The 16,454-nt window shown below is 38.2% G+C and overlaps 1 protein-coding gene across 1 annotated transcript in view; it reads left to right on the top strand.

The window, feature by feature from the left end:
- The first annotated feature begins 1,731 nt into the window (after nucleotides 1–1,731).
- Nucleotides 1,732–16,454, top strand: part of LOC127428188 (ATP-dependent 6-phosphofructokinase, liver type-like) — a 33,571-nt gene continuing 18,848 nt past the window's right edge. The window contains exons 1-7 of the mRNA XM_051676362.1: nucleotides 1,732–1,936; nucleotides 2,814–2,887; nucleotides 2,966–3,043; nucleotides 9,962–10,151; nucleotides 15,744–15,909; nucleotides 16,043–16,087; nucleotides 16,175–16,283. Of these exons, the coding sequence (XP_051532322.1) occupies nucleotides 1,855–1,936; nucleotides 2,814–2,887; nucleotides 2,966–3,043; nucleotides 9,962–10,151; nucleotides 15,744–15,909; nucleotides 16,043–16,087; nucleotides 16,175–16,283 (744 nt within the window). The 5' untranslated portion in view covers nucleotides 1,732–1,854. The remainder of the gene's footprint in view (nucleotides 1,937–2,813; nucleotides 2,888–2,965; nucleotides 3,044–9,961; nucleotides 10,152–15,743; nucleotides 15,910–16,042; nucleotides 16,088–16,174; nucleotides 16,284–16,454) is intronic.

Below are 16,454 nucleotides of genomic sequence, written 5' to 3'. Positions count from 1 at the left end.
AGAGTGGAGCAGTGGAGAGAGAGGGGTAGTTGTTAATGTGTGTGATTATTATATATATTTTATGTATTTTTTTTTCTTTTGTGTGTATGTGCTCATGTGTGACCACAGGGGTGTTTGTTGAGGGTCAGGATGGGGTTGGGGATGGGGAGGGGTGGCAGTGGGAGTTAAATGTCGATTCTGTGTATATATGTTTTGCTTTTCTGTGTTCGATGTATGAATCAATAAAAATGTTAATCATAAAAAAACAATAGGCTTATATATATAGAGAGAGAGAGAGAGAGAGAGAGAGAGAGAGAGAGAGTGTATAAAAGTTCAGAGAAGTTGGAAATCTATGAAAATAATTGATACAAAATAGGACACAATTTAGACAACACATAAGTTAGTATAGTAGCACAGATCTTTGATGTATGTATTCTACTGCAGAATACATTATGAGTGCCCTGACAGTTGCTTATCTAAAGTGTCTAAATTGCTGCTGTTGTAGATTAGACTAATGTTTATTCAAAAACCCACTTTAACTCGTCCTTTTGGTTTACAGAAAAGGTCTGATGCATTTCTGCTGCATTATCCCTGTTAATTACTCATAAACCTTTTGACCTCAGATACAGTTTCAAACTATTAAAACATTTAAGAACATTATTTAAAATGTATTACCAATTATTAACATAATTTCCTTCCAAACAATGAAGTCTGAGAGTAAGTCTATGAGCCCTTTCCAAGCTAATTCTAATTTGACAGAAATGTAAAAGCACAAACACACTCTGCACCTTTTATCCCATTTTTTCAAAAAAAAAAAAAAATGTTTTAAATACTTTACTTACCTAAGTAACAAAGAGAGTAATAGTATGTGTTATGGGCTCAGCACATAATTCAACATATTTTTGTAAAGGTGCACAAACATTTATAAAATCATGAGCACTCTCATAACCTTATAAAAGCTGTTTTATTCTACATGGAGTGGGTCCCCTCATGGGGGCTGCCATGTTAGGATCACATGACCTGTCAAATACTACCCGCTTGATCTCAGTAATCACCCTGTTACTGGAAACTTTCACTCGTGGATTCAAGTTATCATGGCTGACTGTGAATAGGGAATTTCTACAACGGCATCATTGGTCACTTAAAACTTTTGCTTTGGGTTACGCTGCATCTGCGCTACTATGGGTCAAAGAGTCCAAGGAGTCCAAGACGACAATTATAAAACAAAAATTACTGAGAGCACCTTTTTGTAACCCAATGAAAAAGCAGATAATGCATTTTACCTAGTCCAACATATATTATCTGTTCCATTTAACAGATTTATCTGTTCTTTTTTTGCACCAGATGGCAGCAATCTTCTCCAATACATGACACTTTCTCTTTTTTTCTTAATGTTTAAACTTACAGAAGTGTATTTTTTATTTTCTTTACATGAAATTAACATAAATGTGCTTATTTGCATATCCAAATAAATTGTGAGATTGAGAAATTTAAAGGAAGATAATATCTAAATAGCATAAAACATGTTTATTGTTTTCTGTCAAATTTGACTCCGAACAATATAAGTGTGAATCTAAAACGAACAGTGCACAAGGGTTAATTGTGCTGGTTATAATAAAGTAGATAATGAGATGTTTTTTATTCCGCATTATTTAAAAACAACCACAAAAGTCTAGCTCGAGGTTATTCTTCACATGAACGCGCAGAACAAACAGGAGGCGGCGCAAGACACGAGTACGTGTGCGCGCCGCCGATACAATTCTGTGCTCTGTGTGCTACGTGCAGTTAATGAGAAGGAAGCTTTCTTAGGAATCAGTGCGCAGGAAAAACCCGTATTTACCGCTTTTTGGAGGTTCATATCTGTGATATTTCATCATGCATGTAGACTTTGAGAAGCTGCGGATGAGCGGCGCGGGGAAAGCCATTGCTGTTCTCACAAGCGGAGGAGATGCTCAAGGTAAAATTAAGATGAATTAAAATAATATAGTACATGATCCGACCAAATATAGACAAGTCTCACTCTCACAGGAAAATCTGACTGTGGCTGTGAGATGCCTACTTTGACATTTTGGGCAGCATAGACGCGTTCGAAACGCGAGCGCGTGCACCATTGTCGTTGCTAACGCGTTTGAAATCAGCAGTATTTTTTAGGCATCATGGGAACGTGCATATGATTCCCTAAAAATGCTGCATTGATAGTGATCTCTGTATGTATTGAGCACAGCCCGCGTGTCTCTCACTACCTGTTGCTGAGGCATTCATTGCAATTCAAACACACTGACATCTCTATGCTACAATGCATTTAATGATTTACTGCAAAGTTTCATGTGTAACTTATCCAGAGTTATGCAAGAAAGAGTTATAGCTTAGTGTGCATTTTCTGTGTTCGATTCTATTTCATGGGAGAATAAATATATATATATAGAGAGAGAGAGAGCATGAGTAATGCAAACAGTGAGTGTTATGCAACTTATTTGATCAGCTCAGGAGCAGTTTGTGTCATGACCACTGTATAGTGTCCATGCATGTTTCATGTGATCCAGTTATGCATTTTTTTTTTTTTTTTTTTTTTTTTTTTTTTTTTTTTTGCTCAGGCTGTTGTTTCCAAATGAACGTACATATGGAAATGCCAGAGAAAAACATGCATGAGCAGTAAATGCATTTTGCTTTGCATCTACAGACAGGGGGCAATGCATTTAGCTGTAATTGTTGCATCAAAAATAAATAGAGAAAATCTCACTTTTAGATGCATTGCAAGCTGGTTATCTTACACCGGTCATTAGCATAGAACATATTGAAATGCACAATGATTTGTGTGTGTGATTTTTCTGCAGGTATGAATGCGGCCGTTCGTGCTGTAACACGTATGGGCATCTATGTGGGCGCCAAAGTTTACCTTATATATGAGGTAAGAAATGTTCCAATTACACCGGAGTCACAGTTGTGTTGTTCTGTGATACTGAAGCTCTGATTGATGATTTTACAGGGTTATCAAGGCTTGGTAGATGGAGGTGACCACATCAAACTCGCCAACTGGCAGAGTGTCACAAACATCATTCAGCTTGTGAGTACGAGAGTTTTATAAATGTTTATGTCGCGTGTATTTACTGAGCTATCAAGATGGTGTGATTTAAAGTCCATATGAAGTGGCATTTGCGACCTGTTTATTTTACTTCCACAGTGTGACATATTTCTGAGTAAAACAGAAAAATGAGGCGGAGCTTTATCCAGATTTTATCCATGGATGTTGATTGGGTTGTGAAAGGTGGGCATTTCACACCAGAATGGCAGTTAGAGGGGAGGAGTTAAAAATAAGAGGACTTCTGGGGGCCTGGGTATCTCAGCAAGTATTGACGCTGACTATCACGCCTGGAGTCGCGAGTTCGAATCCAGGGCGTGCTGAGTGACTCCAGCCGGTTGCTAGGGAGGGTAGAGTCACATGGGGTAACCTGGTTGTGATTAGTGGTTCTCGCTCTCAATGGGGCGTGTGGTAAGTTGTGTGTGGATCATGGAGAGTAGCATGAGTCTCCACATGCTGTGAGTCTCCGCGGTGTCATGCACAACGAGTCACGTGATAAGATGCACGGATTGACGGTCTCAGAAGCGGAGACAACTGAGACTTATCCTCTGCCACCCGGATTGAGGTGAGTAACCATGCCACCACGAGGACCTACTAAGTAGTGGGAATTGGGCATTCCAGATTGGGAAAAAAGGGGATACATTTTATTTTTTTATATATAAATAAGAGGGCTTTGTGATTTCAGTGGAAATGGAAAGTCTTTTTAGAGGTAGGGCAAGTAATTATTATGTTACATTTTGGTGAAAGATTATAAAGACTATTTTTTTAATGTAACATTTGGAACTATCAAAAATATCAGATAATTTTATTGATTTAAAGGGATAGTTCACCCAAAAATGAAAATTATCTCATCATTTACTCTCCCTCATGCCATCCCATTTGTGTATGACTTATTTTCTTCTGCAGAACACAAATGAAGATTTTTAGAAGAATATTTCAGCTCTGTAGGTCCATACAATACAAGTGAATGGTGACCAGAACTTTGAAGTGCCAAAAATCACATAAAGGCATCATAAAAGTAATCCATAAGACTGCAATGGTTAAATACATGTCTTCAGAAGTGATATGATAAGTGTGGGTGAGAAACAGATGAATTTCACATTCTTCTTCTTTTGTTTATGGTGATTAGCATTCTTCATGCATTTCGCCACCTACTGGGCAGGGTGTAAAATTTCTAGTAAAAAAAAAAAAAAGGACTTAAATATTGATCTGTTTCTCACCCACACCTATCATATCACTTCTGAAGACATGGATTAAACCACTGGAGTCTTATGGATTACTTTTATAAATTTCTTCATTTGTGTTCTGCAGAAGAAAGAAAGGGATGGCATGAGGGTGAGTAAATGATGAGAGAATTGTAATTTTTGGGTGAACTATTGCTTTAAGTAATATAATTATTTTTTTCTAGGTCCTCTCGCTCCGTTTCATCAGCTTGACATTGCTCTTTTTGAGTGCAATTACTGTAAAATGATTTTTACAAATCTTTACACAGTCATCTTAAATGACTGGAAATGCCATTGAAATTCATTGGTCAAAAATGTTAAGAAATTAAAATAGATACATTTTAATTGTAATGTTGACTTCTCAAAGTTATCATGTGTGTACAGTCAGTTTCCGCTGTTTGAGCAGGAAACATGGAGATCTTTGTCTAACATCCTTTGCTGTGTCATTGTGCATGTTTAAACTGACAGTAGCAGGAAACAGGATTGAGATTAAAGCATCTGTGTTTAGAGAGGAGATTAAATCTCTGAGATTACAGCGGTGACCCTCAGCTCTGTTATCACGTACAGACTCATGGGTCATTACACCAGTTACATTATACAGTGTACTACTTACTGCAAAGTATATGTAAAGTAAAGTGAAAACATTATGTACTAATAAACATTTACAGAATAGTGTGCTTCAGTGTTGCCACAACACCTCATGGCATGATTAATTCAGTGAGTGATGTCCATTTGTTATCTCAGTAATAAATAGTTTGCATATTTAGTCCAATTCAGTATAAAAATGTCATTAAAAACCTCACAAAACCTGTCAAGATTGTATTCTGGTCATATTTCACCCCCAAAAACACAAAAAAAGAAATTAAATTGTTTTGTTATTAACAATTTTATTGATTTCAAACATGAAACATACAAACACAACATAAAAAACGGAATCAGCCCTTCAGTGGTTTGCCTCTTATTTGAAAGGAAGAACGTTTTCTGTTAACTCAAGTTTTTCAGAGATATGGCATGTCTTATCATTGCAATGCTGACGACACTCAATTTTATTTTCCAGCATGCTTTGACAAAAAATCATCAATAGAGAATGCCATAAATTGCATAAAGTGCTGGCTGGCAATTTCTTACAGTTAAATGAAAGCAAAATTGAAGTTCTGATTCTCAGCCCCTCCAAGTCCTCTTTACCTGGACTAGTCAACCAGCTAGGTCTGCTGTCGTTAAATGTGCAAGATGCAAGGAGTCTTGGAGTGATCTTGGACTCATCACTACTTTTAAATAGACAGATCAGTGCTGTTGTTAAGAGCTGCTTTTTCCATCTGAGATCAATTGCAAAAGTAAAACATTTTCTATCTAAATCAGATCTAGAGATTGTGATTCACTTGCTAATATCATCAAGGTTAGATTACTGCAACTCACTGTATACCGGACTGCCTCAAACTGCCTTGTCCCATTTACAGTTGGTTCAGAATGCAGCCGCTAGGCTCTTTACAGGGTCTAGAAAGTTTGACCACATTACACCTGTATTAGCATCCCTGGCTCGCCATAAAATAGAGGATAGATTTTAAAAATCTGCTCTATGTATACAAAGCTCTATCTGGTCACGCACCTCAATATCTCTGTGACCTTCTTGTCCCTTACTCTCCTACTAGAGCACTTAGGTCAGCTGACCAACTTCTGCTGAAAGTTCCTCGTTGTCGCTACAAATTGAAGGGCGATCGTGCGTTTGCTATTGTAGGCCCCAAACTCAGGAACAAGCTTCCACTTCATATCAGGACAGCTCCGACACTCTGCCTTTTTAAATCTGCTTTAAAAACACATTTTTATTCATTAGCTTTTGAATACATTTTAATTATGGATATAGATTTTAGGCTCAGGTATTTATTAGTATTTATATAAGGGTATATTATGCATATTATGTTGTGATTGAATTGTGTATTGTAAAAACTCCTGTTGTTTATAAATGTGGTCTATATATAAAGTTTGAGTTGAGAATCCACTCTGACCAGCAGAAAGGGGACTTATTAATACATAATTTAGGGTTCTGCCATATGCTCGAGGCAACATTTAAATAAATGGCCGAATTAAACACTCTGGACACTTTTGTCCATATCGAGTGTAAATGCAAGATAACGGGGTGCAACTTAACTTTTCCAGTTAGTTTGATAGAAAGGCTTTGCAATGGTGAAATAGGGGCAAGAACTTCCTGTTCAATACAAAACCAGGGAGGGGCTCTCTCAGGTGGAAGCGACCAATGAGCCAAATGTCTGAGACTGAACGCATAATAATAAAACAAAATCTTGGGTAGGCCTAGCCCACCTTTGTCAATCAGCCTATGTAACTGATTGAAATGTAGTCTGGGATGCTTTCCATTCCAAATAAAGGACTTCACTATGCTATCAAATTGCTTGAAATAAGAGAGGGGGACATCTACGGGGAGAGACTGAAGCAGGTAGTTGAATTTTGGAAAACAGTTCATTTTAATAACATTAACCTTCCCAATCATCGATAAATTTAATGGAGCCCATCTATCCACATCGCTCAAACATTTTTATTAAAGGGTCAAAATTAACTCTAACTCAAATGACACAAATTTGCTGGGAATAAAATTCCCAAATACTTAATGCCCTGTTTGGGCCACTGGAAAGTGCCCGGCTGAAAAACCGTTACTGGACAGTACGCTGTCAGCACCAAAGCTTCGGATTTAGACCACTTAACTCTGTATCCTGAGAACTTAGAAAAGCAATTGATAATTCTGTGGAGGCAAGGCATAGATCTAGTGGGGTCAGAGACAAATAATAAAATATCATCTGCTTATGTGCCACACCTCCCGCCACCACCCCTGGAAAATCATCCTCCTTTCTTATCGCGGCTGCTAATGGTTCCAGGGCAAGACAGAACAATAATGGGGAAAGAGGGCAACCCTGTCGAGTGCCCCTATTCAGAGTAAAATAATCTGAAATTAATCCATTTGTTTGTACTGCTGCTACAGGGTGTCTATAAAGTAACTTAATCCAACCAATAAATGTATTCCCGAACCCATACCTTTCCAAAATCTTAAAAAGATAATCCCATTCTACCATATCAAACGCCTTTTCAGCATCAAGTGAGATGGCAGCGACCGGAGACTGATCATTCGCCACTGACCACATGATATTGATGAGACGCCTGATGTTATCAGAAGAGTTACGGCCCCAAATAAACCCCACCTGATCTATATGTATAAGAGATGTCATAACTTAACTTAATCGGTTAGCCAGAATGTTTGACGATATTTATCGTCTAGCTGGATCAGGGAAATTGGACGGTAACTTTTACACTCGCTTGGATCTTTGTCCTTTTTAAGAATCAGACTGATCCGGGCTTGTGTCATGGTTGGAGGAAGCTTTCCATTCTTTAATGATTTAGTATAAACTTCTAACAAAAGTGGGGCTAGTTCTGTAGCATAGGATCTAAACAATTCAGCGGCAAAACCATCTGGCCCCGGAGCCTTGCCAGTAGGTAAGGACTTAATTACCTCGTTAAGCTCCTCCAAGGTTATCTCAGAATCAAGAGCGTTTTTTTGCTCAGTCGTCAGTTTAGGAAGATCTAATGGTTCCACAAAGTTTCTAATATCCTCATCAGCAGACGAAGATGTGGAACTATAGAGATCAAGATAGAATTCTTTAAAAGCATTATTAATATCAATGGCTGAGGTAAATATTTCACCACCAGCAGATTTCACTGAGGGAATGGTAGAAAAAGACTCTCTCTGCTTTATATATCTAGCCAAAAGCTTCCCAGCTTTGTCCCCCGACTCAAAGTATGACTGTCTTGCCCTGAATAACCAAAACTCCACTTTCTGCGACAAAATAGTATTATTTTGGTGCCCCTATCCAGAGTAAAATGATCTGAAATTAATCCATTTGTTTGTACCGCTGCTACCGGGTGTCTATAAAGTAACTTAATCCTTCCAATAAAAGTATTCCCGAACCTGTATATTTAAAAAGATAATCCCATTCTACCATATCAAATGCCTTTTCTGCGTCAAGTGAGATGGCAGCGACCGGATTCCATCCCTCTAAACTCTAACAGTCCATGTACGCCTACGAGAGTCCCCGTGAAAATTTTCCCGTCGGATTGCTGTAGTCGGGTGTTTCTATACAAAAATTTGTAAAACAGAATTACACAACAGAAGAAAATCTATGATACAAACTCCAGCCCATAAGCAAAATAAACACAAAAAACATGTAGATTCATCCACTTAATTGTCTTGAAGGTGTGTGCCTCCACAAAACAAGCTCTAGCCTCTAGCGGAACAAGCTAAAAAAAAAAGAAAATGGCAGTCAAACACACTCCAATGTCCTGCAAGAAATATTGCATAAACCAACTCCAGCCAACAGGAGGCATAAGCACCCAAAACAAGCAGATTCATCCACAAGCTGTCCCGAGGAAATTATATTACACAAAACAAACTCCAGCCGCTAGACGGAACCAGCACAAAAATAAACAAAAAAGGCGCCCAGTTTCCTCAGACAGTCGAGTGTATGTTCAGCGAGACAGGTCCACTTGGCGGCAACATGAAAATCACTAAATGGCTTACTCACTCCAATGTCTTTATGAAGGATATCGCTTGCTGTGGGCATGTAAATATTTTACGGCCATCCTTATTATGTATTCTTAATTTGGCCACGAACATCAGTGCATAAGCGACCTTCCATTGATGTAAGAGTTTCTTTCGTTCCTTGAATCGATCATGTTTCTCTCGTCAAATTCACAAAGTCTGGGAAAAAGAAAATGCTGTGGTTCTTCCAAGAAAGCTTTCCTTTACTCCTCACCTCATGTAACACGAGATCTTTATTGGATGATCTCAGAAATTTGGCCAGAATTGATTGGGGCCTGTCTCCCTCAGCGGATCTCCGAGGCGGCACTCTGTGAGCTCGCTCGATTTCCAGCTTATGGCCTGTTATGTCAAGCAGACTCGGGAAGAGCCTGTCTAGGAATTTCACCATATCTCGGCCTTCTTCATGCTCAAGAATTCCAACAATTTGGACATTGTTTTGCCGATTACAATTCTCAAGGTCTTCCAACTTTTCCCAAACGCGTTCCAAGTCTGTCTTGGTCGCTAGTGTGTTAGCAGCTAATTCCCTCTCCGATTACTCCAGATAATCGATCCGTCTCTCGACGTCCGACAATCTTGTAACCAACTCTTGAGAATTTCATCTCCATGGAAGTGATCAATCGACGTATTACAGCAAGTCTGCAATGACCTTCGTCAGCATTGCAGACACATTCATCAATTCAAGCCGTATTTCTTTCAGTTCACTGTCCAAATTGAGTCCGGGGCTTTCGGCCTGTTGCTCCGGGGAATCAGCCCGAGCACGTAAGTGTCTTTTAATATCTCCAGAGCTTGAGGATTTTGAATTCTTTGACATTGTCTTCCTAGAACAGTCAAGAATCAGAGTGTATCGAATCTCACTGGTTTATGACACAAATATTATTAAAACTAGCAAAGTGCGTAGAGCTCACCGATCACACGTCCGCTCCTCGCATGGCGTCACGTGACTCCCAAGAAATTACATTTTGCATGAAGACAATTAAGCCATTGTGACATTATAGTATGAGTAATGTAAAAGTGTGTTGTTCTGAACACAGCCCATGTGTTATAAAATCTCTCCATCTAATGAAGTGTCATTGATGTCAGGGTGGCACAATCATTGGCAGTGCCCGCTGTAAGGCCTTCACCACGCGAGAGGGGCGTCTAGCGGCAGCATTTCACCTGGTCCAGCGCGGCATTACAAATCTATGCGTGTGTGGAGGAGATGGCAGTCTGACGGGAGCAAACATCTTCCGTAGTGAGTGGAGCGACCTGCTGGCACAGCTGGTGACACAAGGTAAGATGTGATTAAAGATGCATGCAAAAAATTATTTTTGCAATTGCTAACAGTACTGGTGCAGAAATGATTTGATTTTACATTTTAGCTTTGAAAGACTAGTTTGTAAGACTAAAGCGAAGAAGTTCAGCAGTTTACAGTCAGCTGTTGATTGAAAACAACAAAAATAGACACATTTTATTTGAATCACACACGGATGCGCTAAAGAATCGCATCTTCTCTCATTAACGTGCTCACTGGCTGATGCCGGTAGTCTTAAAGAAACGGTACCGATTTATCTTGTGTTCTACATATCAATGTAAATATTTTTAATAGTAAAAATCATGCATGTAAGAAATATGTATGCAATATAATATTTGCAATTTCAAGACATTTATTGATGGAATACTCTGAATTTGAAAATTTTTCAAAAGCTAAAATGTGACCAATATGAAAAAAAAAAATGATGATGAAAATGTAATTGTAAAACTAATATTTTATAATTGTACCTAGAAGTGTTACCTAGAAGTTTAGAAGGTGCACTGTATAATTAACAGCATTAGCTGAGAGTGAACTTCTTCAATGTTAGCAAAATGGACATTATAACTGAAATAGACCCAAATCAATCGATATAAAATCGAGCGCTTGTGAAACAAAATCAGATCTGGAGGTCTGTATCAATACCCAGCTCTAATGGCAGAGCTTTCTCAAAATCACAAGCTTCAATCTGATTGGCTGGGTAATTCTTACAAAACCTGTCAAGAGAATACAAAATAGGAAACTATATTTTGCATAAAAATTTGTTTGCATACATTTAAATGGGTCATGAAGTGGAAAATCAAATTTTCCTTGATATTTAGACATATAAGATTTAACTGTACTATAAAAACATACTGTAAATTTCAGAACTCAAAACTCCCTCCCCAGTCTACAAAGAGCATTTATAGTTCCCACCCTGCTGAAACGTCCCATTTTCAAAACTGTGTTTGTGGCATCACAAGACATTGCTCAGATGTATTTACATGCCCCATAAGATGTGTCATCGCACCCTTGGCCCTGCCCACTGGTGTGCTGTTTATATGATGCACAACAAAAAGACAAGTCAATCACAGTCTCTAGTTTGAGAAACAGACTCCTCACAGGTCCTAAACTAGCAGCTTCTAAATACCAAAGACCTGCATTGCTGCAAGAGGATTCTTGGACAAACAGAAACATTTATTTAAATAGAAATAGCCATTTGTAACAATCTAAATGTCTCTAAATCGTCTCTAAACTACATAAAGTGCATTGTGACTGAAACACTTTCTTATTTCAGGTTTATTCTCATTCATGTACTGTATGTCCAAGTATTTTGGCTATTAAGTTAACATACTGTACAAAACTAATATAATGCAATATCATGGAGGAGGAATTTATCCTCTATAATATTGCAGCAATTATCCAGATATGGAATGAGATTAAGCAAACTGTTATCAACTCCTACATTGCTGCAAGAGGATTCTTGGACAAACAGAAACATTTATTTAAATAGAAATAGCCATTTGTAACATTCTAAATGTCTCTAAATCGTCTCTAAACTACATAAAGTGCATTGTGACTGAAACACATTCCTATTTCAGGTTTATTCTCATTCACGTATGTCCAAGTATTTTGGCTATTAAGTTAACATACTTGTAACGGGTTCAGGATGGGTAAGGAGGAGGCGGGAACCGGCAGAACAGTCAGCATAAATTTAATGACATAAATCAACTTAAACAAACACAAACACACACACACACACACACACAGTGGCTGTGTGTGTGTCTCTCTCTCTTGAACTGGCGCCTCTGGCTCGTCTTTATCCCCCTCCTGGCTGATTAGGACAATTCAGTGCCAGGCCTGCATCCTCACGGCCCGGCCACGCCCTCCTCCTCGTCACACTCAGGATTCAGGCTGAATGCGGACTGATGCGGATTGATAGAAGCAGAGAGCCCATCTGTGCACTCGATGGTGCGAGGAACCGGATGGGGGGCAAACAATAATGTTCAGTGAAATGTCAAAAGAAGATCGCAATGTATGTAATTGTGACTATATCAGATATTATTAATAAAACAGAGGAACTCATTGCGTGGGCATTTTTTGCCCCCATATTTTGAATTTCGGGGATATTTTTGCCCCAAGTCCCCATTAATTTCCAACACTTGGCACTGTATCTTTCTACAGTATTTAAAAGTTTGTTTTAGACATATAGTAGCAAGTAAACAAGATATCCCCACATATGTCAAACTACATTGTGTTAATGTTTGACACAGTTAAAACATTGCCTACTTTAAAAACAAGCTTGATCATGGTTAAACGTGTTCAGATGGTTCCCTCGTTCCTGATTGAACGGCTCCTTTCCAGAATAAAATGAAATATGCAGAAAATCACAGTATTACAGTTCTTGTATCGCAGGGCTCTTCAACTACTTCCTTGCAGGGGGCCAAATTTTGTTCCGTATTTATCTTAGCTAACACTTTCATCGCAAGTAACTTGTTACTTAAAAAACACCTTTAATACTGTGCATTTCTTCATATTAATATAGTCACAGGGTTTGCTGTATATTGAATTATAATTTAAGGTCTGGCCATAAATTACTTAATAAGATTTGGCTGAAGAACAAACATGACTTATACTCTTAACTAACAAATAATTTTCTATCAACTTTGGGGAAAAAAAAAAAACAACAAAAAAAAAACACATAATAATTTTAACATTTTAGGGCTATTGTTTATAAATTATTAAAACTGAGGAGAAACATTCTGACCTGCTAAAGCCCTCTCATAATATCAACCCACATATGAAAACAGTAGTCATATAAAAATGTCATGTTTACTTAAGACTGCATTTAAATGTATTTATTGTTTTGGAAAAAAGAGAGATAAAATGACTATTCTTCCAGTTTCTCTATAAAGTATCATCCTATTCAGTGAGGGAAAAATTAGTCCTGCAAATATTGTGAATTTGCACACAATAGTGAGTGCTGGAGCCAGATTTTTGTGTAGATTATCATACGGAAAAGAAGAACAAACGGAGTTGATGCTGTTCGTGATTGAGAGGGCTGACTCACAGCTGTATAGAACCAAATATAACCAGGATATTTGCAGATTCAGTTTCACATTATCATTTTTTCCAAGCCCTACAGTCCCTGAACAGATGAGACACGATCGTTTGACACTTCAGGAATAGTGAATAATAGCAAACTTTTCAGTGGATTTTCTTTGAACGTTCAGTTTTCATAATAGATTGCTTTTGTTGCCTAATGTGCACATGTGCTGACAACATTTCTGTCACAACTGCGGTGATGATTTTTTACATTTGTAGATTTGACCGCACTCCACACAGCTAACAATTTTATATAAATACATTTGATTAAAAATGCTCACCTAAACGGTGCAATCCATCTTTAGCAAAGCAGTATAACTAAACTATCACCAGAAAGCATATAAGCGCGCTCCGGTCCGCCCAACTGATGACGGATGAATGCTGTTGCACGTGCCAGTGACCGTTGTTAAACTCGCCACTGATTGCTGAGGCTCACGCCTATGAACGCTGGTATTTCAGATGGTGAGACAGTTTGATCAAAAATCAGTCAGAGGGCCAGACAAAGATGATTAGCGGGCCGCCAGTTGACTAGCCCTGTTGTATAGTGACAGGTCAGAAAGTCTTGGAGAAGCGAGAGAAGAGAGGACACCAGTGGCAGTTTATGCAAGCTGCTGTGCCCTGCGGGCTTCCGTCATGCCATGCACAGCATGTTTTAGTTTATAAACAGATTTAGCGCTTATAACTTTCTTATTCCCAAAAATTCAGAAATATTACATATTTCTTTGTACTTTTGTAATTGTGGTGAAAAATAATTGTAGTGAAGTTGAATACTTCATTTTTAATCAACTCAAGTAAAAGTACTATTATTTATACTTTTTTAAAAAAGTAGAAAAATTTGAACAATTTGCTCAAGGACTGTAATGAGAGTAGTGCTGCAACTAACGATTATTTTGATAATCAACTAATCTAACGATTATTAGAACGATTATTTGACTATTCGGCGATTATTGCAACGATTAATCATTAGCTCTTAAGCGATTATTCAGCTTGTGCCCCGACTTAAAAGGTTGTATTAAATGTGCTTACTAACAATAAAGAGGACAAAATCATCTTTTAAAAATACCTCTAAATGACATTCACTGAATTAAAGAAAATACTTTTTATGAAGTTTTATTAATCCTCTTTTTATCAAGTGTTTTTGTCTTGTTTTCCATTTAAAATAATCTAAAAATCCTTAAAACAAGATACATTTACTTGAGAAGCAACATATAAGATATTTAGACTTGCTGTAAGAGAATGTATCTTAAATATAAGTGTATTTTGTATATAAGTGTATTTTTTCACTGAACTGCAGTGCTGCTCTCGCATGTCATCATTAGAGTTTAATGCGATCTCATGTTACATTAAATGAGATCAAACGACTATTCAACAATAAAAAATTTTGTCAACAGTTTTTTATTGTCGATGTTTTTCGATAACGCCGACTAATTGTTTCAGCCCTAAACGAGAGTAGTTGTAATTCGTTACTTTCCACCTATGCTCGGAAGTGGAGATTCATTCTTGCTGCGCTGAACACAAACTGCTCAACATACTGTTCTTTCGCCCATCTGCGCTGTTTTTAATCGTTGGTGTATGTTGGTGTAAACATGGACTAGCTGGATGTCTTTGATCGTTTGGATACGTTTCCGGCGATCTGCGCCTCAGTGCACCTGTGTGTTTGTCTATTCATCGTGCTATGACTATGTATGTGCGTTGTCTGCTTTTGAGCCAGTCATAATATGATTCAAGCTTTGCAAAGGAACTGTTATTGAAGGATGGGGCTGTTAAAAAACACTTGGACTTAACGCAAAAACATGAATAAACCGTTTCATTCATGAATATTTTATATGTCATGACTATTTGATGTACAGTATAATATATTCGGATGCTATTTGTTTGATGTGTGTTATTTGTAAACCGTGAAATTTTGCTTTATATTCTCTTCTGACTGAGTTTCAAATATGACTGTATTTGTGGGGCTATACGATGTTAGCCAATCAGAACAGTGGGCGTTTACATTGAAGTTAAAAAGAGACGCTGTGGCCAAACCCAAGCTTTTCAGAGAGAGCGCAAAAAAATAGGGTGGAAAATGTTCATTTATTACTAAACTATGACTGTTTCATGACCCCTTTAAGACCATTAAGGTTTTTTGAGAATCACCTAGCTGTTAATGTTAATTATCATTACTGTGTGCCATTCCCAGACTGCTACAGTGAGCACTTCTGAGGAAGAACCGGTCACTGGATTTGACAAAAGTTTGTTACGTTTATCAGATCAAATCAGTTTGATTGAGACACTTAGTAGCAAGTCATTCTTTTTATTCTCTGAGTTTTGTCTTATTTTAGATTGACTTGCCTCTAAACATCACTTGGTTGTTTTACATGTCAGTCAGACGTTATGTAATGTGGAGCAGACTTTATAATGATAGTCAATAGTCTGACTGTGAAATTAGATTTAAAATAGCAGAGAAACAGGTTGATTTTTTGATTTTTGTTGTATTTTGTGTTTTAGGGCGAATCACAGATTCTGTGGCGCAACAGTACACTCACCTGAACATCGTGGGTCTCGTGGGCTCCATTGATAATGATTTCTGTGGGACTGACATGACGATCGGCGCTGATTCTGCTCTGCATCGAATCATGGAAGTTACTGATGCCATCATGACCACTGCACAAAGGTTTAAACACACACACTAACTGCCTAGAGTTATCAATCGCAAAGTGCCAAACATGAGTAAAAGTTGCTATTGGCGAATACATGTGTAGACATGTGAAACGTGTGTGATGCCCATGAATGTGTGTTGTTTTCAGTCATCAGAGAACGTTTGTGCTGGAGGTGATGGGACGCCACTGCGGGTATGTCCTGTTTGCTGGACTCATTTACATTCTCAGTCTGTCTGATCGGGTCTGATGTGGTGCTGGTTCTGTTCCCGGGTTCTGCAGGTATCTTGCGGTGGTGTCTGCTCTTGCGTCCGGTGCTGATTGGCTCTTCATCCCAGAAGCTCCACCAGAGGATGGTTGGGAGGATCACATGTGTGCTCGACTGGGAGAGGTGCGACGTGTCTTGATGGTTCTGCTGCTTGCAATCATATTGTAAATTATACAATACAATTTTATGTGCAAGTCACTTGTCATCATTAAATGAAATTACATAAGTGCCGTCATCGGCAGTCCTGCTCTCTAGATATCGTATTAGCCATTGAAAAACCTGCAATATATCAGC

Source organism: Myxocyprinus asiaticus, chromosome 37 (assembly GCF_019703515.2).
Source record: "Myxocyprinus asiaticus isolate MX2 ecotype Aquarium Trade chromosome 37, UBuf_Myxa_2, whole genome shotgun sequence".
In the NCBI taxonomy this organism is placed as follows: domain Eukaryota; kingdom Metazoa; phylum Chordata; class Actinopteri; order Cypriniformes; family Catostomidae; genus Myxocyprinus; species Myxocyprinus asiaticus.
Note: the sequence above shows the minus strand (reverse complement) of the source record. Positions and strands in the feature narration are given on the sequence as shown.